The sequence below is a fragment of the Salmo salar genome, chromosome 10, assembly GCF_965601325.2.
Source record: "Salmo salar chromosome 10, fSalSal1, whole genome shotgun sequence".
In the NCBI taxonomy this organism is placed as follows: Eukaryota; Metazoa; Chordata; class Actinopteri; order Salmoniformes; family Salmonidae; genus Salmo; species Salmo salar.
This window is the reverse complement of record NC_138300.1, coordinates 89520685-89548482: the sequence shown is the minus strand read 5'-3', so window position 1 is coordinate 89548482 and position 27798 is coordinate 89520685. Positions and strand designations below refer to the sequence as shown.

Here is a 27798-nt window from a genome sequence, read left to right as displayed (position 1 = left end):
CTCTGATTGTCTTGCAGAGGTCATCATCCATGTTTCCAGTCACTTTACCGTGGTTAAAGCGGTGGTTTCAGTTTGGCGTGAATGCTGCCTTCTATCCACGGTTTCTGGTTGGGTATGTTCTAATCCTCACTTTAGGAACAACATCCTCTATAAACTTCCTGATGAACCCAGAGACTGTGTCAGTGTATTTGTCAATGTTATTTCCAGAGGCGGCCCAGAACATATCCCAGTCCGTGTGATCAAGCTTTCCTGTAGCATGGATTCCGATTGGTTAACCAGCATTGAACAGACCTTACCACGGGTAATTTAATTTCTGCCTATAGGCGGGGAGTAGCAGAATGGAGGCGTGGTCAGATTTTCAGAATGGGGGGGGCAAAGGAGGACTTTGCATTTGTCTCAGAATGGAGAATAACAATGGTCTAAAGTTTTTCCCCTGCGAGTGAGGCAAGAGACGTTGTCACAAAATAAGTCGTACTCTTCGGCGAAAATGTCAGACAGGAGAGAGAAGGACCAAGGCGCAGCGGAAGTGTGGACACTCATTATTTTAATTGGTAAATGAAAAAAGCATCCACAGGGAAAACAAAACAATGAACGGTACTCACGATTTACAACAGTTCTGCAGGCGATGAAACGCAGTACAAAACCAATTCCCCACAACCCCAAAGACAAACACACACACCTATATAGGACTTCCAATCAAAGGCAACTATACACACCTGCCTTGAATTGGAAGTCCCAATCATCAACCCAACATTTAACAAACACAAACCCCCTGCCACATCCTGACCAAGACTAAGCAAAACGCCCTCTGCTGGTCAGGACGTGACAGTACCCCCCCCTCAAGGTGCAGACTCCGGGATGCACCTTAAAAAAGAAAAACACAAGAAAATCCCCAATACCCCAACAAAACCAACAAACAATAACCCCTAAACCATAAGGGAGGGAACAGAGGGTGGCTGCCGTCACCGACGGCACTGTGCTACACCCTCCCTCCCCAACCCACCTATCATGGAGGTGGCTCAGGTGCAGGACGTGGACCTCGTTCCCCCTTTGGCGTCGCCCACTTTGGTGGCGCCGCTAGCTGCGCCGGGCAGACGTGCCACTCGGGCTGACCCTGGCAGACGGGCCCCTCGGGCAGGGCCGGAGGACAGGAGGGCCCCTCGGGCTGGGCCGGAGGACAGGAGGGCCCCTCGGGCTGGGCCGGAGGAGGGCCCCTCGGGCTGGGCCGGAGGACAGGAGGGCCCCTCGGGCTGGGCCGGAGGACAGGAGGGCCCCTCGGGCTGATCCTGACTGACGGGCCACTCTGGCATTTCCGGGCAGTCTGGCCACTCTGGCAGTTCCGGGCAGTCTGGCCACTCTGGCAGTTCCGGGCAGTCTGGCCACTCTGGCAGTTCCGGGCAGTCTGGCCACTCTGGCAGTTCCGGGCAGTCTGGCCACTCTGGCAGTTCCGGGCAGTCTGGCCACTCTGGCGGCTTCTGACTAGCGGGCGGCTCTGGCGGCTCCTGACTAGCGGGCGGCTCTGGTGACGTATGACTGGCGGGCGGCTCTGGTGACGTATGACTGGCGGGCGGCTCTGGTGACGTATGACTGGCGGGCGGCTCTGGTGACTGTTGACTGGCGGGCGGCTCTGGTGACTGTTGACTGGCGGGCGGCTCTGGTGACTGTTGACTGGCGGGCGGCTCACACCTATATAGGACTTCCAATCAAAGGCAACTATACACACCTGCCTTGAATTGGAAGTCCCAATCATCAACCCAACATTTAACAAACACAAACCCCCTGCCACATCCTGACCAAGACTAAGCAAAACGCCCTCTGCTGGTCAGGACGTGACAGACGTGTTGAATTGAAAGAGACTTTTCATTAAATTTCCTTAAAAGTCCAATGAATGCAGCCTCGGTAAAAGCTGTTACCGATTTATTAAAGTCCTGTGTAATTCCTTGAGTGCCACATGGTGTTGGCTTGTATGGGGATGTACACAATGATACAAACAGTTGAGAATTCTCTTGGGAGATAGTTGGGTCGGCCTTTGATCATGAGGTATTCCAGGTCAGGGGTCTTGTCTAGCTGGGCTCGTAACATCAGAGTATGAATATAAAATGTTAATATCTTCGGCTGTGAGTGATGGAAAATAAATCGTCCTCAGTGACAATTATTTGAATAATTTAATGGATGTTTTGTGTGTCTTACTAGGAATTTTCAAATTTGACTTGTCTATGGGGCCTTCCATGGGAATTATTTTTCTGGGCCGTTCTTCAGTTAAACTGCAATCCTGTATGTGCAGTCAAAGGCATACTTCCAGACCGAAACCATGGTCCCTTGTTCCAGACTGACTGCATTGCAGATGTTGTATCAAAGAGCATATTTGCTTCTTCCTCTCTGGTTGTATTGCATCTACGAGCGGGAAGGCAAGGAGACAAAGTTATGCCTGAGGAAGATCAATGCCGAGAAAGGCAAATAGATGTACAACAGCAGCTGTTTGATACGACGCCAAACACAAACAACCCCCCAAAATATTGCTATATCACATGCTGTGGAAATCTGATAAGATCTGTCATGTGCCTGCAATGCTGCCAGCCTGGAACGTGACCACTACGTATTTTAGAAGCAGAGTCACCACCATCGAGTAAGGGAAGTGCGATGACACGAAAGTGTAAAAATGCCGCTGTTAAGTTCAGAGATTCATCTCCTGAGTATACACCTTTGCTTGAGGTGTACAGTCATGGCCAAAAGTTTTGAGAAAGACAAATATTAATTTACACAGTCTGCTGCTTCAGGGTCTTTAGATATTTTTGTCAGATGTTACTATGGAATAGTGAAGTATAATTCCAAGCATTTCATAAGTGTCAAAGGCTTTTATTGACAATTACATGAAGTTGATGCAAAGAGTCAATATTTGCAGTGTTGACCCTTCTTTTTAAAGACCTCTGCAATCCGCCCTGGCATGCTGTCAATTAACTTCTGGGCCACATCCTGACTGATGGCAGCCCATTCTTGCATAATTAATGCTTGGAGTTTGTCAGAATTTGTGGGTTTTTGTTTGTCCACCCGCCTCTTGAGGATTGACCACAAGTTCTCAATGGGATTAAGGTCTGGGGAGTTTCCTGGCCATGGACCCAAAATATCAATGTTTTGTTCCCCGAGCCACTTAGTTATCACTTTTTCCTTATGGCAAGGTGCTCCATCATGCATGAAAAGGCATTGTTCATCACCAAACTGTTCCTGGATGGTTGGGAGAAGTTGCTCTCGGAGGATGTGTTGGTATCATTCTTTATTCATGGCTGTGTTCTTAGGCAAAATTGTGAGTGAGCCCACTCCCTTGGCTGAGAAGAAACCCCACACATGAATGGTCTCAGGATGCTTTACTGATGGCATGACACAGGACTGATGTTAGCACTCACCTTGTCTTCTCCGGACAAGCTTTTTCCCGGATGCCCCAAACAATCGGAAAGGGGATTCATCAGAGAAAATGACTTTACTCCAGTCCAATCCCTGTACCTGTTGCAGAATATCAGTCTGTCCCTGATGTTTTTCCTGGTGAGAAGTGGCTTCTTTGCTACCCTTCTTGACACCAGGCCATCCACAAAAAGTCTTCACCTCAATATGCATGCAGATGCACTCACACCTGCCTGCTGCCATTCCTGAGCAAGCTCTGCGCTGGTGGTGCCCCGATCCCGCAGCTGAATCACATTTAGGAGATGGTCCTGGCGCTTGCTGGACTTTCTTGGGCGCCCTGAAGCCTTCTTCACAACAATTGAACCGCTCTCCTTGAAGTTCTTGATGATCCGATAAATGGTTGATTTAGGTGCAATCTTACTGGTAGCAATATCCTTGCCTGTGAAGCCCTTTTTGTGCAAAGCAATGATGACAGCATGTGTTTCCTTGCAGGTAACCATGGTTGACAGAGGAAGAACAATGAGTCCAAGCACCACCCTCCTTTTGAAGCTTCCAGTCTGTTATTCGAACTCAATCAGCATGACAGAGTGATCTCCAGCCTTGTCCTCATCTACACTCACACCTGTGTTAACGAGAGAATCACTGACATGATGTCAGCTGGTCCTTTTGAGGCAGGGCTGAAATGCAGTGGAAATGTTTTTTGGGCATTCAGTTCAGGGCTCCGGGCAGCCGAGCGGAAATGGAGGAAAACTCGCCTCCCTGCGGACCTGGCATCCTTTCACTCCCTCCTCTCTACATTTTCCTCTTTTGTCTCTGCTGCTAAAGCCACTTTCTACCACTCTAAACTCGAAGCATCTGCCTCTAACCCTAGGAAGCTCTTTGCTACCTTCTCCTCCCTCCTGAATCCTCCTCCCCCCTCCTCCCTCTCTGCAGATGACTTCGTCAACCATTTTGAAAAGAAGGTTGACGACATCCGATCCTCGTTTGCTAAGTCAAACGACACCGCTGGTCCTGCTCACACTGCCCTACCCTGTGCTTTGACCTCTTTCTTCCCTCTCTCTCCAGATGAAATCTCGCGTCTTGTGACGGCCGGCCGCCCAACAACCTGCCCACTTGACCCTATCCCCTCCTCTCTTCTCCAGACCATTTCCGGAGACCTTCTCCCCTACCTCACCTCGCTCATCAACTCATCCTTGACCGCTGGCTACGTCCCTTCCGTCTTCAAGAGAGCGAGAGTTGCACCCCTTCTGAAAAAAACTACACTCGATCCCTCTGATGTCAACAACTACAGACCAGTATCCCTTCTTTCCTTTCTCTCCAAAACTCTTGAACGTGCCGTCCTTGGCCAGCTCTCTTGCTATCTCTCTCAGAATGACCTTCTTGATCCTAATCAGTCAGGTTTCAAGACTGGGCATTCAACTGAGACTGCTCTTCTCTGTGTCACGGAGGCTCTCCGCACTGCTAAAGCTAACTCTCTCCCCTCTGCTCTCATCCTTCTAGACCTATCTGCTGCCTTTGATACTGTGAACCATCAGATCCTCCTCTCCACCCTCTCCGAGTTGGGCATCTCCGGCGCGGCCCAGGCTTGGATTGCGTCCTACCTGACAGGTCGCTCCTACCAGGTGGCGTGGCGAGAATCTGTCTCCGCACCACGTGCTCTCACCACTGGTGTCCCCCAGGGCTCTGTTCTAGGCCCTCTCCTATTCTCGCTATACACCAAGTCACTTGGCTCTGTCATATCCTCACATGGTCTCTCATATCATTGCTATGCAGATGACACACAATTAATCTTCTCCTTTCCCCCTTCTGACAACCAGGTGGCGAATCGCATCTCTGCATGTCTGTCAGACATATCAGTGTGGATGACGGATCACCACCTCAAGCTGAACCTCGGCAAGACGGAGCTGCTCTTCCTCCCGGGGAAGGACTGCCCGTTCCATGATCTTGCCATCACGGTTGACAACTCCCTTGTGTCCTCCTCCCAGAGTGCTAAGAGCCTCGGCGTGACCCTGGACAACACCCTGTCGTTCTCCACTAACATCAAGGCGGTGACCCGATCCTGTAGGTTCATGCTCTACAACATTCGCAGAGTACGACCCTGCCTCACACAGGAAGCGGCGCAGGTCCTAATCCAGGCACTTGTCATCTCCCGTCTGGATTACTGCAACTCGTTGTTGGCTGGGCTCCCTGCCTGTGCCATTAAACCCCTACAACTCATCCAGAACGCCGCAGCCCGTCTGGTGTTCAACCTTCCCAAGTTCTCTCACATATTGTTTTAGAGAATTTGTCAGTAAGTCCAACCGGGCTCATAATCGCCTTCCCTGGACGCCCACATCCAGCTTCTTCACCTGCGGGATCATCTGAAGGGGGTGGGGGAAATTCTCTCTGTAACAAAGCCATTTTGTGGGGAAAAAACTCATTCTGATTGGCTGGGCCTGTCTCCCCAGTGGTTAGGCCTGGCTGCAAAGTGGGTAGGCCTATGCCCTCCCAGGCCCAACCATGGCTGTACCCCTACCCAGTCATGTGAAATCCATAGATTAGGGCCTAATGATTTTATTTCAATTGACTGATTTCCTTATATGAACTGTAACTCATTAAAATCTTAGAAATTATTGCATGTGGCGTTTATCATTTTGTTCAGTATACTTGACTCTGTTTGACGATGACTACTATAATATCATCAGTATACACCTATCATAATAATTGGGGGAAAGTGAGGGATTTTTTAAAACAATGTTTTGATCATCAACCTTTTTTGGTTTAGGTGACTTGCTCCAATTCCACACAATGCTTATTAATGTCCCATCCCTGATTTCTGAAGAATCCTCAGGTCAGCTCTAATTAGGCTTTACAAAGATGAACTGGTTAGTCCTTACTTACCTTAGTCTGGAACTTCCTAGTCTAGAGATAATTCATCTGAAGTTAAGCAATGTCTCAGAAAGTCATTCAAATTCCCTGTCTTAGGTCAGTTAGGATCACCACTTTATTTTAAGAATGTGAAATGTCAGAATAATAGTAGAGATAATGATTTATTTCAGCTTTCATTTCTTTCATCACATTCCCAGTGGGTTCAGAAGTTTACATACACTCAATTAGTAAGTGGTAGCATTGCCTTTAAATTGTTTCACTTGGGTAAAACGTTTCGGGTAGCCTTCCACAAGCTTCCCACAATAAAGTGGGTGAATTTTGGCCCATTTGTCACGACACCGACGGATGGTGGCGCCCCTCCTCGGCCGGGCGGAGCTCGGCGGTCGTCGTCGCCGGCCTACTAGCTGCCATCGATCCTTTTTTGTTTCACTTTCTGTTGGTTAGGTCTAGGTAGGCACGCACCTGTTTTGGGTTAGTCATTAGTAGGAGGGGGGTTATTTAGTTTAGCGTAGGATGTCTGTGTTTGTGCGTGATTGTGTTTCTTGTCCGGTTTATGTGCTTGAGGAACGTGTGCTGGTTTTCCTCTGCCTGTGGTTTGTTTTCATTGTGTACACCACCGCAGAATTATTTAAGGGCTGCGTCCCTATATTTTTGGCGACCACATCCAGTTTTCTTGAATAAAGAAGTGTGGTCAAGAACTCTCTGTCTCCTGCGCCTGACTCTACCTCTCCTGTTTTTTCGAGCCAGCCCGTGACAGAAATCACGCACCCAAACTTGATGGAGTCAGCAGGAGCTTCAGCGCCAACCCTGTCCATGGAGGAAAGAGTTGACCAACACTCCACCCTGCTCCACCGTCTGGGAAACGCCATGGATCAGGTGTTGGCGCGCATGGAGAGCTGGGACCGAAGCGCTCTCGGCCCCCTGAACGCTGCAGGTCAACAGCCTGCGCCCCCACCAGCACCCACAGCACCCAGTACCAGTGGGGTGAAACTCGCTCCCCCCAGGGAGTACGATGGGACGGCCGCTGGGTGTAAGGGCTTCTTACTCCAGTTGGAGTTATACCTGGCGACCGTTCGTCCCTCTCCCTCGGGGGAGGAGAGCATCAGCGTCCTCGTCTCCTGTCTCACGGGTAAGGCCCTGGAATGGGCAAACGCCGTGTGGGACAGTCCGGACTCAGCCAGGGACAACTACCCAGAGTTCACCCGCCGCTTTCGGGCAGTATTCGATCATCCCCCGGAGGGGAGAGCGGCGGGTGAGCGGCTGTTTCACCTGAGGCAGGAGACGAGGAGCACGCAGGATTTTGCTCTCGAGTTCCGGACCCTGGCCGCGGGAGCAGGGTGGAATGAGAGGGCCCTTATAGATCACTACCGTTGTAGTTTGAGGGAGGACGTCCGCCGGGAATTAGCCTGTCGGGACACGACCATCACCCTGGACCAACTGGTGGACCTGTCCATCCGACTGGACAATCTGCTGGCCGCCCGCGGACGTCCGACCCTGGCCCTGCTCATTCCACCCTCCAGCCCTCCTGCTCCCACGCCTATGGAGATAGGGGGGGCAGCAGCCAGGAAGACTGGAGGGGGAGTTCGCTCCTGCACCTCATGTGCACCTCATTCAAATTGACCTTCTCCTGTAACATATATATATATATATATATATGGAACACATGTAAGCCCTTTACTATTGGTTAACCACTGTGGACCGGTGCTGGAGAGACTCACCTGGGAGTCCAGAAGGCAGGCAGAGCGCTCCTTTGACACCTCAGGTGAGTCAGCACCAGCCTCACCCAGAGCCCCCTGTCCGTCACATGTATGTGTCAGTGTCTTTTCCTTGTTTCTCCCCTCACTCCCGGTTTAAGGCGCTAGTCGATTCAGGCGCGGCGGGGAGTTTTATGGACCGTGGGGTCGCGGCTAAGTTAGGGATTCCCCTGGTCCAGTTGGACCAACCCTTCCCCGTGCACGCCCTAGACAGTCGACCACTAGGGTCAGGGCTGGTCAGGGAGGTCACTGTGCCACTGGTCATGGTAATGCGGGGGGGTCATGAGGAGCGGATTAGTATTTTCCTCATTGATTCCCCAGTGTTTCCAGTGGTTCTAGGGATTCCCTGGCTAGCCACTCACAACCCTAAGATTTCGTGGGGACAGAGGGCTCTTAAGGGGTGGTCAAATGAGTGCTCGGGCAGGTGCATAGGAGTTTCCATCGGTGCGACTACGGTGGAGAGTCCAGACCAAGTCTCCACCGTGCACATTCCCTCAGAGTATGCCGATTTGGCTATCGCCTTCAGTAAAACGAAGGCGACCCAATTACCACCTCATCGACGAGGAGACTGTGCGATAAACCTCCAGGTGGGCGCTGCACTTCCTCGTAGTCACGTTTATCCCCTGTCTCAGGAGGAAACAGTGGCTATGGAAACATACGTCACTGAGTCTTTGAGGCAGGGATACATTCGGCCATCTAACTCACCCGTCTCCTCGAGCTTCTTTTTTTGTGAAGAAGAAGGAGGGAGGTCTGCGCCCGTGCATTGACTATAGAGGTCTAAATGCCATCACAGTGGGTTTCAGTTACCCACTACCTCTCATCGCCTCGGCGATGGAGTCATTTCACGGGGCACGCTTCTTCACGAAATTGGATCTCAGGAGTGCATATAATCTGGTGCGTATCCGAGGAGGGGACGAGTGGAAAACTGCATTTAGTACCACTTCTGGCCATTATGAGTACCTCGTCATGCCGTATGGGTTAAAGAATGCTCCCGCAGTCTTCCAATCCTTTGTGGACGAGATTCTCCGGGACCTGCTCGGTCAGGGTGTAGTGGTGTACATCGATGACATTCTGGTCTACTCCGCTACACGCGCCGAGCATGTGTCTCTGGTGCGTAAAGTGCTTGGGCGACTGGTGGAGCATGACCTATACGTCAAGGCTGAGAAATGTGAGTTTTCCAAACCAGCCGTCTCTTTCTTGGGGTATCGAATTTCCACATCAGGGGTAGTGATGGAATGTGACCGCGTCTCAGCCGTGCGTAATTGGCCGACTCCCACCACGGTGAAGGAGGTGCAGCGGTTTTTGGGATTTGCCAATTACTACCGGAGGTTTATCCGGGGCTTTGGGCAGGTGGCGGCTCCCATTACCTCACTGATGAAGGGGGGCCCGGTGCGGTTGCGGTGGTCCGCAGAGGCGGACAGGGCCTTTAGTCGTCTGAAGGTTTTGTTCACCGACGCTCCGGTGCTGGCGCACTCGGACCCCTCTTTGCCCTTCATAGTGGAGGTGGACGCGTCCGAGGCTGGGGTAGGAGCCGTGCTGTCCCAGCGCTCGGGCGCCCCCCCCAAGCTCCGCCCCTGCGCCTTCTTCTCTAGGAAGTTGAGTCCGGCGGAGCGTAACTATGATGTGGGGGACAGGGAGCTGTTGGCTGTGGTCAGAGCCCTGAAGGTGTGGAGACATTGGCTTGAGGGGGCGCGTCACCCTTTTCTCATCTGGACTGACCACCGCAATCTGGAGTACATCCGGGCGGCGAGGAGACTGAACCCGCGTCAAGCCAGGTGGGCGATGTTCTTTACGAGATTTCAGTTTAACATCTCGTATATCCCAGGTTCCCGGAACACTAAGGCCGACGCACTGTCTCGTCTCCATGACGCCGAGGAACGGTCCACCGATCCCACTCCCATACTTCCAGCCTCCTGCCTGGTGGCACCGGTGGTCTGGGAGGTGGACGCGGACATCGAGCGGGCGTTACGGACGGAGCCTACTCCTCCGCAGTGTCCAGTGGGTCGTAAGTACGTTCCGCTCGGTGTTCGCGATCGTCTGATTCGGTGGGCTCACAAGCTTCCCTCCTCGGGTCACCCAGGGGTTGAGCGGACAGTGTGTGGTCTTAGTGGGAGGTACTAGTGGCCCACCTTGGTGAGGGACGTGAGGCACTATGTCTCCTCCTGTTCGGTGTGCGCTCAGAGTAAGGCTCCCAGGCACCTGCCTAGAGGGAAATTACAGCCCCTCCCGGTTCCACAACGACCATGGTCCCACCTGGCGGTGGATTTCCTGACCGATCTCCCGCCGTCTCAGGGCAACACTACGATCCTGGTCGTTGTGGACCGGTTCTCTAAATCCTGCCGTCTGCTTCCGTTACCCAGTCTTCCTACGGCCCTGCAGACCGCGGAAGCCTTATTCACCCACGTCTTCCGGCACTACGGGGTGCCCGAGGATATCGTCTCAGATCGAGGCCCCCAGTTCACGTCCCGAGTGTGGCGGGCGTTTATGGAGCGACTGGGGGTTTCGGTCAGTTTGACCTCGGGGTTTCACCCCGAAAGTGATGGGCAGGTAGAAAGGGTAAACCAGGAGGTGGACAGGTTTCTGCGGTCCTACTGCCAGGACCAGCCAGGGGAGTGGGCAAGGTTCGTGCCATGGGCCGAAATGTCTCAGAACTCTTTGCGCCACTCCTCCACCAACATGTCACCATTCCAATGTGTGTTGGGTTATCAGCCGGTCCTGGGGCCATGGCATCAGAGCCAGACGGAGGCCCCTGCGGTGGAGGAATGGGTTCAGCGCTCAAGGGAGACCTGGGACGCTGTGCAGGAATCCCTGGAACGAGCCAGGGAGCGACAAAAGGCGAGCGCTGACCGGCACCGCAGCGAGGCCCCCGTGTTCACCCTAGGGGAGAGAGTCTGGCTCTCGACCCGGAACCTGCCCCTCCGCCTGCCCTGCCGGAAACTGGGTCCGCGGGTTGTGGGGCCATTTAAAGTCCTGAGGAGAATAAACGAGGTGTGTTACAGATTACAACTTCCTTCTTATCATCGTATTAACCCCTCGTTTCATGTGTCTCTCCTCAGGCCGGTGGTAGCTGGTCCGCTGCAGGAAAATGAGGTACGGGAGGTCCCTCCACCCCCCCTGGACATTGGGGGGCCCCCGGCGTACACAGTCCGGTCCATCTTGGACTCCAGACGCCGGGCGAGGGGCCTGCAGTACCTCGTGGACTGGGAGGGGTACGGCCCGGAGGAGAGGTGCTGGGTACCGGTGGAGGACATACTGGACCCAGCGCTCATCCGGGAGTTCCACAGCCTCCATCCGGATCGCCCTGCGCCTCGCCCTCCGGGGCGTCCTCGAGGCCGGCGTCAGCGCGCTGCGGGAACCGCGCGTCAGGGGGGGAGTACTGTCACGACACCGACGGATGGTGGCACCCCTCCTCGGCCGGGCGGAGCTCGGCGGTCGTCGTCGCCGGCCTACTAGCTGCCATCGATCCTTTTTTGTTTCACTTTCTGTTGGTTAGGTCTAGGTAGGCACGCACCTGTTTTGGGTTAGTCATTAGTAGGGGGGGGGGGGGGGGGGTATTTAGTTTAGCATAGGATGTTTGTGTTTGTGCGTGATTGTGTTTCTTGTCCGGTTTATGTGCTTGAGGAACGTGTGCTGGTTTTCCTCTGCCTGTAGTTGGTTTCATTGTGTACACCACCGCAGAATTATTTAAGGACTGCGTCCCTATGTTTTTGGCGACCACATCCAGTTTTCTTGAATAAAGAAGTGTGGTCAAGAACTCTCTGTCTCCTGCGCCTGACTCTACCTCTCCTGTTTTTTCGAGCCAGCCCGTGACACCATTCCTCCTGACAGAGCTGGTGTAACTGAGTCAGGTTTGTAGGCCTCCTTGCTTGCACACGCTTTTTCAGTTCTGCCCACACATTTTCTATAGGATTGAGGTCAGGGCTTTGTGATGGCCACTCCCATACCTTGACTTTGTTGTCTTTAAGGCATTTTGCCACAACTTTGGAAGTATGCTTGGGGTCATTGTCCATTTGGAAGATCCATTTGCAACCAAGCTTTAACTTCCTGACTGATGTCTTGAGATGTTGATTCAATATATTCACATAATTTTCCATCCTCATGATTCCATCTATTTTGTGAAGTGCACCAGTCCCTCCTGCAGCAAAGCACCCCCACAACATGATGCTGCCACCACCGTGCTTCACAGTTGGGATGGTGTGCTTCGGCTTGCAAGCCTCCCCCTTTCTCCTCTAAACATAATGATGGTCATTATGACCAAACAGTTCTATTTTTGTTTCATCAGACCAGAGGACATTTCTCCAAAAAGTATGATCTTTGTCCCCATGTGCAGTTGCAAACCATAGTCTGGCTTTTTTATTGCGGTTTTGGAGCAGTGGCTTCTTCCTTGCTGAACGGCCTTCAGGTTATGTCAATATAGGACTTGTTTTACTGTGGATATAGATACTTTTGTACCTGTTTCCTCCAGCATCTTCAGTAGATCCTTTGCTGTTGATCTGGGATTAATTTGCACTTTTCGCACCAAAGTACGTTCATCTTTAGGAGACAGAACGCTTCTCCTTCCTGAGCGGTATGATGGCTGCGTGGTCCCAAAGGTGTTTATACTTGCGTACTATTGTTTGTACAGATGAACGTGGTACCTTCAGGCATTTGGAAATTGCTCCCAAGGATAAACCAGACTTATGGAGCTCTACAATTTTTTTTCTGAGGTCTTGACTGATTTATTTTGATTTTCCCATGATGTCAAGCAAAGAGGCACTGAGTTTGAAGGTAGGCCTTGAAATACATCCACAGGTACACCTCCAATTGACTCAAATTATGTCAATTAGCCTATCAGAAGCTTCTAAAGCCATGACATCATTTTCTGGAATTTTCAAACTGTTTAAAGGCACAGTCAACTTAGTGTATGTAAACTTCTGACCCACTGGAATTGTGATACAGTGAATTATAAGTGAAATAATCTGTCTGTAAACAATTGTTGGAAAAAATTACTTGTGTCATGCACAAAGTAGATGTCCTAACAGACTTGCCAAAACCATAGTTTGTTAATTAACATTTGACATTTGTGGAGTGGTTGAAAAACAAGTTTTAGTGACTCCAACGTAAGTGTATGTAAACTTCTGACATCAACTGTATATATTTTCATAAATGCCACGCGATGCAAGAGACAGGTTGGAATGTCTGACTAGAATATGGGGCAAATCTACATTTTTATTCTAAATTTGAGGTGTTTGAATTCGTTGATTAAATGCGAGACATGATTGTTTGGTTGCAGGACACGGGACAAAGAGCCAAAATGCAGGACTGTCCCGCACAATCTGGGACATTTGGTCGCCCTGGACTGCCATACGATCTGCACCCACCTCAAAAGACGAGGCATCCATTCAGATTTGGCTTAAAGCCACACATTTGAATAAATACCCGAAACTACCCTGAATTGCTCTTTCCACTTTGTGGACAGGAAACCTACAGAGGAGCACCCTATTCCAGAAAAGTATCTTGGCTACGATGCCCATGTAAAGAAGGAAAGGCAACTACTGTTCAGGACGTCATCAATTCAAACAAGTAATGTGTGTAACGTTAAAGCTAACACTAGCTAGCCAAGTGGGAAAGGTGCTAACATGTAATGAAATAATATACTTACATGCTGCTCTAGCTATGTAAACACGATCCAACTCTGAACACATTGACCATACTAGTAGGTCAGCTGCAATTAATGTTAGTCACATGGTAGCCTACCTGTTTACTTTCTTTGCCAACAACAAGCTGCTAGTCTGTGTAGATATGAGAACATGCATTCAGGTTAGAAAATGTAGCTAGCTAACGTTACCTAATTGATTTGAGACACATTGTATTTAGCTAACTTACTTGTTTTTTATGTTTGAGTGGTGTGTCATGTCGGAGTGATCGGAGGAACGACTGAGCATTCAAGTGCTCGGAAGGAAAGCAAGAAACCTTCTCATCATTGATAGCCGAAATCGCTGCCATTTTCAGCGGTGCATGACATCAGAGTTCAGGGACTGAAATCAGTCGTTTCCAGTCGTAATTACAAGTTGGAGGGGCCTTCATGTGTATTTTCCCAGTAGGAAGGTCGTATTTACAGTTCCCAACATGACGTGTATGTGGCATTGGTCAAGTTTGCAAAAAATAAGTAGTTAACACTCTTACATTTTGTACAGATGATCGTCATGGTGACAGTTTACCGCAAAGCTGTAACTTTACTAAATATGAGGATGACCAGATGCAAACTGCGGAATTCAAATCAAGTGGGAAGATTCAGCTACATGACAAAATGGCCTCCAAACAAATCCACCTGTCATAAACAAATCCAATGTAACAAAGTTGAGGAACTATTAACCAAAACCGTTCAAGAACGACACCAGCTCAACAATTTACACTGGCCTACCTTTTCTTGCATTCTTTGCACGTTTCTTTCCTTACACCTTTCAACAGCACCAACTTCAAACTGGACATCATGGATCTAATACTGATGACCCTGATGAGGCAGAAATTCAACCTAATCCAATGAGATCTTGCAGTTTTTTTTTCCTGTTTCCCAGAGTCTTGTAAGCAGGATCATATCCCACTGGATGAAAGTAATGAAGGAGCAAAAATACTTAGAATCTGTACTGCTTGTTAACCTCTACCCTCAGTGGCACCCTCTACTCCCACCCCCAAAATTGAGTTTTCCTTACATTTTTGATGAGCTAACAGCTATCATATAGTTCTTACAGAAATCATGTAAAATAATTATTCTGCTTAGAAAATAAACTGATCACATATACATTAGAAAATACTATAATTTCATGATAGGCCTCTTTTTGGTAAAATACTATAATTTCATGATAGGCCTCCTTTTGGTAAAATACTCCACCCCTCCCTCTTCCCCACACACAAACGAGAGCACTTGTAAAATGCTCACTTTTATTTTTAACTACATTTATTGTCATTGCATACATGTTTTGTTTCATTGTGACTTTAGTCCAGTTCTGCCCATGTACAATACTGTCCTTGCAAAGCCATAGACAATGATGCATTATAACCATGGATTTCTTTTGTTACAGAAGATGATGATTAATCAAAAAAATAAAAATATTTTGATGTCTGCAATCTTGACAAGCATTATGTATATTTAAAAACATCCGATCGTCAACATCCAATCAGTGCAAATGAATAAAAAATAAATACAACGCCAATTGAATGTAAAGTATCACTCCTAGCAAATCAGAGAAACTCATATTTCAGTAATAAAGAAAACACTGATACACTGAAAACACTAAGTCTAAATGAACACTGCTAAATCTAATACAATGATAATTCTTAGTGCAATTTCAATTATACGCCACCTTACATTTCCCTCTTATAAGATTATAGTCTACAGGTGTTACTTATGATGCAGCCTCTGATACAGTTACTTTATACATTCCAAGGGTCATTGATGTATTGCAACCTTGTGAATTCTCACAACTCTGTAATATTGCACAGTATAGTATTATCAGTTCAAAAGGAAGATTGTCAAGACCTGGGCTGTTTTCCATGTAGATGTGTCCTCCACAGTCAAAGGAAGTGCACTGGTGTTTCTTCAGATTCTAATGGTTTTCCAGAAATTCCAAATTATCTGAGGAATATAGGATGTCTATCAAAATCATATGAGCCTGCTCAGATCATTGAGAAAGAGGGTGGGGGGGGGGGGGGGGGGGGTTATTGCACCCCCCTCCTACATCATCAGTCTACATCCATACCTTCTGGAGTTTGTATAAGAAAGATACACTACATGACCAAAAGTATGTGGACACCTGCTCGTCGAACATCTCATTCCAAAATTATGGGCATTAATATGGAGTGCGTCCCCTACTTGCTGCTATAACAGCCTCCACTCTTCTGGGAAGGCTTTCCACTAGATGTGGAAACTAGATCCACATTGCTGCAGGGACTTGCTTCCATTCAGCCATTAGTGAGGTTGGGCACTGATGTTGGGCAATTAGGCCTGGCTCACAGTCTGCGTTCCAATTCATCCCAAAAGTGTTCGATGGGGTTGAGGTCAGAGCTATGCTCAGGCCAGTCAAGTCAAGATCTCCCACACCGATCTCCACAAACCATTTCTGTATGGGTCTTATTTGTGCACAGGGGCATTGTCATGCTGAAACAGGGGGCCTTCCCCAAACTGTTGCCACAAAGTTGGAAGCACAGAATCATCTAGAATGTCATTGTATGCTGTAGCGTTAAGATTTCCCTTCACTGGAACTAAGGGGCCTAGCCCGAACCATGAACAGCCCCAGACCATTATTCCTCCTTCACCAAACTTTACAGTTGACACTATGCATTGGGGCAGGTAGCATTCTCCTGGCATCCACCAAACCCAGATTTGTCCGTCGGACTGCCAGATGGTGAAGCATGATTCATCACTCCAGAGAACGCATTTCCACTGCTCCAGAGTCCAATGGTGGCAAGCTTTACACCACTCCAGCCTACGCTTGGTATTCCACATTGTGATCCTAGGCTTGTGTGTGGCTGCTTTGCCATGGAAACCTATTTTATGAAGCTCCCGAAGAACAGTTCTTGAGCTGACGTTGCTTCCAGAGGCAGTTTGGAACTTGGTAGTGAGTGTTGCAACCGAGGACAGATGATTTTTATGTGCTGTGCACTTCAGCTTTCCTGTTCTGTGAGCTTGTGTGGCCTACCACTTCGCGGCTAAGCCGTTGTTGCTCCCAGATGTTTCCACTTCACAATTACATTGCTTACAATTGACCGGGGCAGCTCTAGCAGGGCAGAAATTTGACGAACTGATTGTTGGAAAGGTGGCATCCTATGACGGTGCCACATTGAAAGTCACTGAGCTCTTCAGTAAGGCCAGTCTACTGCCAATGTTCGTCTATTGAGACTGTATGGCTGTGTCCTCTATTTTATGCACCTGTCAGCAACGGGTCTGGCTGAAATAGCCAAATACACTAATTTGAAGGGGTGTCCACATACTTTTGTTTGTATATTGTGTATAATCCCAATATGGGATTTGGCCTGTCTCTGAAACAAATGGAGGCATCATAGAGTCCAAATGCTCTAGGGAGGCTCTTCATCTGTCTTGAAATCAAACGTTACTTTGCCTCTATCCACCACTAAAATCAATGGAAGGTCATAATGTTTATCTATAGTAAATAATGTTAAACTAGTCAGAAAAAAAGAGAGATGTAGTAGCTCGAAAGTTATATGGATGGAAGAAAAAAGACAAATAGGCAGACATGGGTTTAGTGACACTAGTACATCTCTCTTTCCTCCCTGTTTAGTGAGTCTACACATTGATCTTATCTAAACTCCAGCTGAAGTTGGGTCATCTACCTCCTTGTTTTAAATTTGACTAACAATTTGTCTAAGTTACTCTTGTGCACAGGAGTGCACAAAAGCACTGTTTCAAGGGAAATATATGGATTGTGATTAAGAATAAATTGTGATACAAATTGTGCAAAACAGCAATGTATGGTGTCTTCATTGTTTTTTCAAATGGGAAGTCTATCATCAAATATTTCCTAGACCTCTCACATTAAAACATACAGAAGAGAACACTATTTCTGTAATCTTATGAATATCATTTCGAAATACAAATATAGTATTTGCACAAGAATATAATTTTCATACCAAATGGGCTATTTGGGAAATAAATCAGCGCCACAAGCAGAAACTCTCCCACACAGACTAAAGTGCTTACAAACTTTGGCCACTTTGGTATGATGCAGCTTTGCATACTACCACTGGCATGATGGCAGAGAATAGTAGAACTTGCTGGTTGTACTCCAATTCTGTGCTAGGAATTTATCCTTGAAATATCAACTGGTCGGTTGGTCTTTCATGAGTTGAAGTCCCTCGGTCAGGCACTCCAAATGTAGCTCAGTCCAGCTTTAGGAGAGAAGCCATTGCTTATGTCAGGATGTCCTGCGGATCAGCCTTTGAAGTGAAAACTGCCAGGGTCTCCATCAATAAAACTGTTGAACTTCAGTGAAAGAAGTCTGAATAATTCCAAATAGATTAACCTCTGGTTCTCTGAAAAGCCATACAGTGCTTCTGAAAAAAACTCCCCAGAGCTGACACTCTGGTGGATGGAAGGTGGGCCCATAGAGCTCTGAGTGACAGGAATCCCTCCTGCTCTGCTCACATTGGGTCAGGTGCGCTGGATCTAAGACGTGACGACTGGGGATGGAACACATCGGAGAGCCTTGAGGAATGTCTTGTTTTCTGGCCAAAAGCGGAAACACAAAAGAAAGGTAAATATTTTCTATTATTGTACAAACTGAGCTGTCCATCAGAAGTGGTGTGTGGGTAAAACCGTTGGAGAAGCCAAGCCAGGGAAAAAAAAGCCATATTACAACCTATTGCGTTGTTTGCTCTATAACCTGTTAGTTCATATGCCTTCACACTAAAATATAGACCTAAGGCCGAGACAATAAGAAGACAGTGGCAGAATAAACTTTTGTTTCATCACAAAACCGGAGAACAACATATGTCCGGTGAAGTCCACACAACATATTGCATGTAACAAACAGTTACATGATCTACAGCATGGTCAAGCAAGTTAATGTTTGACATTTTCGGACTACTAAAACAACTATTGATTTAGAACCACGAGTTATAGAAAGTTTCAAAGAAAACAGACACTGCCTCCACTATCCCAGCACCATTTCATCATCTAATCACCTATATTTAGTCTAATACATTGACAACTAAAAGATGCCAAAAAACTATTTAGTCAAATCAACGTAAGCTAAATATGATGTGGCTGTACAGTGGAAAAAACATGTTGACTCACCCTACTTGTTGAAAAATGCAAATGCCATCTTCTTTCATGTTGCCTAAAAGGTCTATGACTTTGTCATACACGCTTTTAGTTTTTGTTGTCCTAGATTACTTGGCTAAAAATACTTTCTCGCTAGCCTAACTTCCTTTCATGAGCAATGATGCGCCAGGCCAGCTAGTTAACTACATATACATTAGCTAGCGACATGTTGAACTTCCATCCTCTCAGGCCAGGGGCTCAATGTATGCATTTATGGTTTGATCAGAATCACCGTTATAATCATTGGTCAGTACAGAGAATTAAGTAAAACCACAAGCCCAAATCCCTCTCTCCATCCATGGCTAATTTAGGAAAGGGCTGATTTTAGCTAGCTAGCTACCGGAGGACAATGACACAATGAGTTCATATGTGATAGGTGTGAAGCCAAATGCAAACTGGCTTCCCTTGACACTTTTTTTTGGTGTGCCAGGACCAATCGCAGCTGAACTCACTCAGTTTAGCGCAACGCTGATTGGCTATTATTTTATTTAACTTTTTAGTGACAGGGGGCAGTATTCGGAAATTCAGATGAATGACGTGCCCAAATTAAACTGCCTGCTACTCGGGCCCAGAAGGTAGGATATGCATGTTATTAGTAGATTTGGATAGAAAACACTCTGACGTTTCTAAAACTGTTTGAATGATGTCTGAGTATAACATAACTCATATGGCAGGCAGAAACCTGAGAAAAAATCCAACCCGGAAGTGGTTTGTAGTTTTTCAACTGATTGCCTTTCCAAACTACAGTGTCTGTGGGGTCATTTTGCACTTCCTAAGGCTTCCACTAGATGTCAACAGTCTTTAGAACCTTGTTTCATGCTTCTACTGTTACTGGGGAGAGAATAAGAGCTGTCTTAAGCCTGGGACCAACAAGTTGTTTACTGCGTGCTTACACAGGCGCGCCGCTCCTTCTTTTTCCTCTGTAATGAATACGCTATTGTCTGGTTGGAATATTATCGAACATTTATGTTAAAAAGACCCTAAGGATTGATTGTAAACATCGTTTGACATGTTTCTACGAACGGTAATGGAACTATTTGACTTTTCGTCTCGGGTTTTGCGCTCGCACATTATGCCTTTGGATTAGTGATCTGAACATGCAAACAAAATGGAGGTATTTGGACAAAAATATGGAGTTTATCGAACAAAACAAACATTTCTTGTGGAAGTGGGAGTCCTGGGAGTGCATTCTGATGAAGATCAGCAAAGGTAAGTGAAGATTTATAATACTATTTCTGAGTTTAGTTGACTCCAGAACTTGGCGGGTAACTGTATAGCTTGCTTTGATGGCTGAGCTCTGTACTCAGAATATTGAACAATGTGCTTTCACCGTAAAGCTATTTTGAAATCTGACACAGCGGTTGCATTAAGGAGAAGTGTATCTATAATTCTTTCAATAACTGTTGTAAATTTTATCAACGTTTATGATGAGTATTTTTGTAAATTGATGTGCTCATTCACCGGAAGTTTTGGGAGGCAAAACATTTCTGAACATCACGAGCCAATGTAAAATGGGGTTTATGGATATAAATATGAACTTTATCGAACAAAACATACATTACATTTAACATTATATTTAAGTCATTTAGCAGACACTCTTATCCAGAGCGACTTACAAATTGGTGCATTCACCTTATGATATCCAGACATGTATTGTGTAACATTGAGTCCTGGGAGTGTCATCTGATGATCATCATCAAAGGTTAGTGATTAATTTTAGCTGTATTTCTGGTTTTTGTGACGCCTCTCCTTGCTTGGAAAATGGCTTTGTGGTTTTTCTTGTTTAGGCGCTGTCCTAACATAATCTAATGTTATGCTTTTGCCGTAAAGCCTTTTTGAAATCGGACATTGTGGTTGGATTAACGAGAAGATTATCTTTAAAGAAAGACCAAGGGAGGCCAAATGCTCGCTGCCTTCCCTTGCATTCAATGCTACAGACGGCAACAATGTCATACTCTTTTTGATCAGACAGCATAGATGGGCTACACATACAGAGACAGAGTGGCGCTGTTTCGTTAGCTTCCTCCAGTAAGATACGTTCAGCCTCTTGCGAATTTAAGGAAATTTATGAAACACAGAGAGACAAAATAAATTATTTTTATGTTTTTTTTCTTGGTCGCCACTGCTGCCCATATAATCATTCAACTACGCACAAAGATCCAGGTCGAGAAATGGCCTGTGGTTCAAAGTGTACCCAATTGTCATACTTGAGTAAAAGTAAAGATATCTTAATAGAAAATGACTCAAGTAAAAGTGAAAGTCACCCAGTAAAATAATTGAGTAAAAGTCTAAAAGTATTGGGTTTTAAATATACTTAAGTATCAAAAATAAATGCAATTGCTAAAATATACATTAGTATCAAAAGCAAATGCTATAGATCACTTAAACTCCTTATATTAAGCAAACCAGACAGCATGGTTTTCTTGTTTAAAAAATGTCCGGATAGCGAGGGGCACCCTCCAACACTGACATAATTTACAAACAAAGCATTTGTGTTTATCGAGTCTGCTAGATCAGAGGCAGTAGGGATCACCATGTGTTCTCTTGATAAGTGTGTGAATTGGGCCATTTTCCTATTCTGCTAAGCATTCCAAATGTAGAGTACTTTTGGGTGTCAGGGAAAATGTAAGAGTAAAAAGTCAATATTTTCTTAGGAATGTAGTGGAGTAAAAGTTGTCAAATATAAATAGTAAAGTACAGACACCCCCCAAAAACGACTTACTGTACCTTTCTTTGTCAGGACTAGCCTGTGCCAGCTGATCTGTCAAGCCGTTACTGTTCCTCACATCCAGCATTGGGGTATGCCTCTGCCTCCTGGCTCTGAAACATGTACTGGAACACGTGTTTCATGGGGGGGATTAGATACTACTAAAGATAACACTGACCAGTACTATAAACCAACTACAGAGAGGCTACCTGCACAGCACACAATGATTCATACTCCCAAGAAGTGAGGTCAAATGTTGACAAGTTGTTTTACCATTACCTGCCTTTGTCTGACTAAAGCCAGTCATTTATGGCTGACACAGTAATGGTGATCACTAGTTACCACAGACACAAAGTCAAACCCAGCCTATTTCTACAATTTATCTTCTTAAAATCTGATTTTAAACCTAATCTTAACCCTAACCTAAACCACACTGCTAACCTTATATTAAGACAGAATTTTACGATATATACCATTTTAACTTTGTGGCAACTAGTGGAAAATCACAGTAACTCATAACTTGTGTTGACTTTACTGAATATATAACTAGACGACTTCAACATATAATATCTGTGCAGAGCTAATTCAAACACCATAAACATATTCTACTCACTGATTTTAGGTTGGACTCCATGTCATTAAAGTTCCACTCACTCAAGGGCAGGTTAAAATTGAATGGCTGTAAAGACAGAACAGCGTCCTATCAGTATGAGCTGCTGTGATCACTGTTATCACTCTTATCTAGTGAAGAGAAACTTCACATGAGAGCTATTATGCCTGTTTCTGCAGTAACGTTTCCCCATTGCTTCCGGGAGACAGGCTTTAAACACACTGTCTGCTAAGCTTCGGAGGGTCCTACTCACATCTGCGACAGCAGCGGTGGGCTCCACACTTTGCTGGTGGGTCCTCAGGAGAAGCTGCAAGTCCTCCAGACTCATGTCCACATTATCTACAGCATCAGGTACTTCTGGTCTACAACACACACACCATATCACACTACTTGGGCTTCACTTGAAAACAATACGTTAATATGTAATAAAATAAAACAATATAGAGCTGTTTATCTGTGTGTGTGTGTGGGGGTGTACCTTTCCAGAGCAGGTCTCTTGCTCCTCCTCTCTGCTCCAGACCCTCTGCCCTCCAGGACGGACTGTACCATGGCAACATGGAGGACAGGGGGTTCAGAACACACCTCGCAGGAGCCCAGTGGAACACCCTCCCCCCGGCCTCGCACCCCTGGGCTCACTGGTTCCTCTTTGATCAGCATCATACACTTATCCCTGTGTGGGGACAGAAACACAGCAGTCTCATCTGTTCATATCGTTCCTGCTGAATAAGGCTAGATACTGGATTTTGTTACTTTGGGAATCACTACAGGATAAAAGGTGACTTTGACATTTCATCCTCACCTTGTCTCTTCTGTTTGCATTTGAATGGCCATGTTGCTGGGTTGTGACATTTCCGTAACGTCTGATATGATTGGTCCTCCTGTCATTGCACTATTGGAGCAAGAGGCAGTTTCTGTAGATGGCTGTAGAGAAGGAGCAGTAAGAGAGTTTGATGAAAGGTTTGTGAAGCTCACAGCCTGACAGTCACTATGCAGTTCAAAATATGAAGGGCTTTATTTTATGATAATCATAATGTCCCAATGCTAAATGGAAACTTTAAATGCAGTACAACTAGCAAAAAGTAGTGTAATGGTGAACGGTAGAGTGGGTTCTCACCGACTGGATATAGAAGGGCTCATGCAGGGACTCCATTTGGTGGCTATGGTTGAACTTAGAGGCTGGGGGCGTGGTGGAGCCAACATCCAGCATGAGGGGACTGGATGGGCCAGGCATCACCATGAGGGGGAATATTGAGAAAACAATATAAATACTCTTATGCAATGACATGCCATGGAACTGACAGAGAGAGCAGTGTCTGCTCGTCTTTACTGGATGAGAGCCAAGGATAAGGGGAAGTACCTGTAACCTCTATTGCAAGGGTGACTAAGAAAGCAGTGGTAGTTTTGAGAAACTAGCTTGGCTTGTGTAGAACATGTAGACCTTAAAACACTGAATAACCCACTTGCTTTTCAACCACTGAGAAAAGTTAATAATGTATGTTAGTAATTACACTACGTAATTGACTTTTGTGATATTTTATTTCATTCATCTTATACCAGCCACTACTGTTTCTATTTTGCCAAGGCTGTGTACACAATGCTATATCTCTATCAGTTTAATTTACTGCAACCAATACTAAGCACAAACAGCAGGGCACAATGACAACATGAATTGTATTGTAGAACACAGCTATGCCACAGTGTTATGAATGTGAACAATGTACAGTTAATGTCAGTTGTGATTGTAAATCTTTAGGTGTTATGGGCATGACCGCTGTAATGAGAGAAAGGGGGATACCTAGTCAGTTGTACAACTTAAATGTGTCTTCTGCATTTAACCCAACCCCTCTGAATCAGAGAGGAGCTGCCATAATCAACATCCACGTCTTCTAATGGGTTAACTGCCTTGCTCAGGGGCAGAACGACAGCTTTTTACCTTGTCAGCTCTGGGATTCGATCCAGCAACCTTTTGGTTACTGGCCCAATGCTCTTACCATTAGGCTACCTGCGAACATATGAGCGTTGTATGTGACTGTGCCTTGTCCTTCGACCGATTTGTTCACACGGGTCACACAAGCTGACAGTGCATTTCTCATAGAGGATAGAGGGTCATGCGCCCTGGTTAAGTGGGGTGGTGTGGGTGTGAGAGGATGGGAGGGGGGGTGAGTGATTGTGTGTGTGTGTGTGTGTGTGAGGGGCTTAGAGCTCAGTAGGTCTGATTCAGCATTCAGCTCCATTCATCTCAACTGTGATTGTGCAGCTGACCACATCCAGCTGAGTTGGCCGTTCCCACTGCAGTGTTTGTGTTACTATTGTCGATTTGTTAGTATAGTGTATGTACATACAGGTGTGTTTGTGTGTGTGTTTTTGAGTGCATGTATTGTTAATCTTAGCCTGTGTGTGTGTACGTGTGTGTGTGGGCACGCACTACAAAGAGAAGCAGTATACTCACAGCTTTCTCTTCATTGCTACAGTGCTGGGTGTGCTTGATTGCATCTGGCTGAATAGGAACTGAATCAGCTATAAAGGAGCAAAAAACAGAGAATGATGCAGCACTAAGTAGTCTCTCTAGACAGACGAGTTACCTCTTACAATGTTCCGCGGTCTGGGGTTCTGAGAACAGCACCAAAGTAACACACTTGGACTCCTCCCCCCTGTCGCTCGCTCGCTCTCTAACACACACACACACACACACACACACACACACACACACACACACACACACACACACACACACACACACACACACACACACACACACACACACACAATTGTCATGTTTGTTCAGAGGTTCTCACCTTGTTCATGACTTTCTGCTGCTGGGTGTGGTTCTGTCTCAGTGAGACCACCTCTCTCCACAGCACCTCATTCTGCCTGGAGGAGTAAGACAGACCACTGTGACATTCACTATTTCATTATCAACCCCATCACTCACCATCCCGCATGTGTGTGATCTATGTGTGATTAAATGGTGTGACTAGGCAGTGCTCTGGTTTCAGCCCGTTCACCCTGATGGGTCATATCGGAGTGCTCAGCCAAATGTCATCCACCTATTCCAGATCAGACAGAGACATGTGAAAGGTCACCTGTACTGCTACCTGACGCATGCACCTGACCAGCTCACCGGACACTATTATAGGGCGCAACGGTCAGGTGAGCGGCTGAATGTTCTCTTCAACCAATGTAGACAATAGACCAAACCATTGGAACATACAATGCGGCCAGGGACAATGCATGGACTACTGAGGATGGACTATGAGTTGCTTTGACTCTGTTGCATATGGCTTAGTATGATTAGTAATATGTTTTGTCCCAGTTCAGTGCCTCAAACTAAATGTCATAGCATTAAACCAACTACAGTACTGCTAATTGTAACTGTATTGATTTAGCATGTGTCATACATTGTGGATGTAGTTATGATTGATGCGTTGTATCAGCACACTGTTCTTCCTACTTACTGTTTCATGTCTTGCATCTGACACTCCATGTTCTCTTGTTGACTGCGCAGCACCTGCACCTCATACAGCAGCTTACTCAAGTCCTCCTGCCGTACTTTAGTCTCTTCACTTTTCACGATTGAGACCTAAACACACACAGAGGTCTTACCATGTGTACTTTGTTGGCGTGTGTGTGTGTGTGTGTGTTTTATTTCCTAGGTTTCTGTCTCACCTTCCTCTTGATGTGCTCCAGCAAGTGTTCGTGGCCTTGCAGGAAGTAGAGGTGCTGGAACTCTGTGTCGTCTCGCTCTGGCTTCACCAGGCCACTCTGCTCTATGTTCACCACCTTCCTGAAGCCATCTGCACACCAGTCACAGTTAGCGGCACACAAAACACACCTCCAGAGGCACAAACACTCAAATGAATGCCTATCCTACAGTACCTACACATAAACAATACACAAGTCATTCCTACACTATTCACTTCTAAATACTGCTAAATATTCGAGAGAGTCTTTATTCTTTAGGGATGAGGAGAGGTACTCACACATGTTGAGCTGTCGGACAAAGCTGGCCATGTTGTTATGTTTGAAGTACTTTGGCAGCACCTCCTTGGCAAACCTGCCCTGGTCAAAAACATGGAAGCTGGTTCCAGTCTGAGGGACAGAACCAAAATATGGGTTTGTGTTTAAGTTCTATGAACCACTGATTGGCCATTGACTACCTCAATTCAACATTCAGAGCCAGTTTCCCAGACACAGATGAATGCTTTTTAGTCAAGGACGTTAGTGTCAAAACCATCTAAGGCTCAGTCCTATAAATCATGTGAAGATTGATCAAATAGGAAGTCTTATTTGCTTTTTACAACAAGAAGTCCATATTAAGTCTTTACTTTGCATATCCTAGTTCTTTTTGAAAATAATATATGGATTTGAGCAGACAGGGGAACCTTAGCCACTTCCCTTTTTAATTTCTTAGAATTTAAGTATGCTAAAAGCTGAAATGAAAGTTGAGGGAAAAACACATTTATCAGTAAGCTGTACACAACCTATTTGACAGTAAATCAATGACAAGATGATGGACTTTTGTCACTTAGGTAAAGTCCAGTAGCACAGGGGTAATCAACCTGGGGTCAGCAAAAATATCTTTAGAAAATTCCCCCCCAATGTCTTTTTGAATATTGCTAGCAACAACAGAATAAATACATTTTCAGTAGAAAAGAGGAGCATGTCTTCTTTCTAATGATGACAACTTTATTTCTTGACTTGGATATAATTTATTTTGCCAACCTATGGCTAATCTTTGTTTAACAAGCTAAACAGCTGCAATAAGTGAAAATGTGTTACCATTGTAGCTCAGTGTTGGGGAGTAGCCTAGTGAACTACATGTTGTTCAACTAGTAATTAAACTACTTGGTGGTAGTTGAACTAAATTCAAATCTTGGTAGTGTTTTAAATAGTTCAGAACCTTTTTGCCATGTAGCGGTGAAGCTAATCCTGCATTCACGTGCTCATCGGAACTTCCTAGTTGTGATGTCGGAAATACAACTTGTTTCATTCAGAGGCATTTTCTAATTTCACTGATGAATTGCAAGGCAGGCACGTGTTTTGAGTTAGCCAAAGGTTTAAACAGATAACTTTTTTTGTTAATCCGGGTATAAATGGTCACCAATTGATTTGATGTTCAAACATAGAACTATCCTTGAGTAATAGAGAAGTAGAATCTTCACTAAAACAGGACTTCTCTATCTTGTAATTTCTATCAAACACATGAAATATATTCCACTATATGAAAGACCGCTAACTCTCTTTAACCAACCAGAAGTGTCAGTCCTTCAGGTACTCACAGCACTCCAGCAGATGAGATGGTTGGTGTCCGGGTCCTCGACCAGGGTCCACAGTTTGGTTAGGAAGGCAGGCACGTTACTGGCATAACCCCCATCCACACCAATAGAGCCAGGAGATTCCTGCATGGCTGCGCTTCAGTTGGATGAACAAACTGTTATTAAGAATGTGTATGAGAGAGTGTGTACGTGCACAGGTCCTACTCCATCTCTGAGCTGCTTTGCTGCTGACTCTCTCTGGACTACTCATTCGGCCATATCAGGCCCTGTCATCCCTACAGGCCAGCGTCAGCACAAACCTGCCCCTGCAGCGTCACTATAGCCCTCCAACACAAAAGACCCCACTGGGAAACAATACAGGCCATTAC

The 27798-nt window shown here is 46.3% G+C and overlaps 1 protein-coding gene across 1 annotated transcript; it reads right to left on the bottom strand.

Moving 5' to 3' along the window:
- Positions 1-21564: 21564 nt before the first annotated feature.
- LOC106560841 (heat shock factor protein 4) lies at positions 21565-27677 on the bottom strand. Its single transcript, XM_014124200.2, has 12 exons — positions 27434-27677; positions 26135-26243; positions 25821-25948; positions 25610-25734; positions 24950-25025; positions 24604-24671; positions 23269-23368; positions 22954-23075; positions 22633-22824; positions 22408-22516; positions 22158-22223; positions 21565-21669 (listed from the first exon to the last, which is right to left on the bottom strand). Exons 1-12 carry the CDS (start codon positions 27557-27559, stop codon positions 21610-21612), a joined length of 1281 nt encoding a protein of 426 aa, XP_013979675.1. The 5' UTR covers positions 27560-27677; the 3' UTR covers positions 21565-21609.
- Positions 27678-27798: the final 121 nt, after the last annotated feature.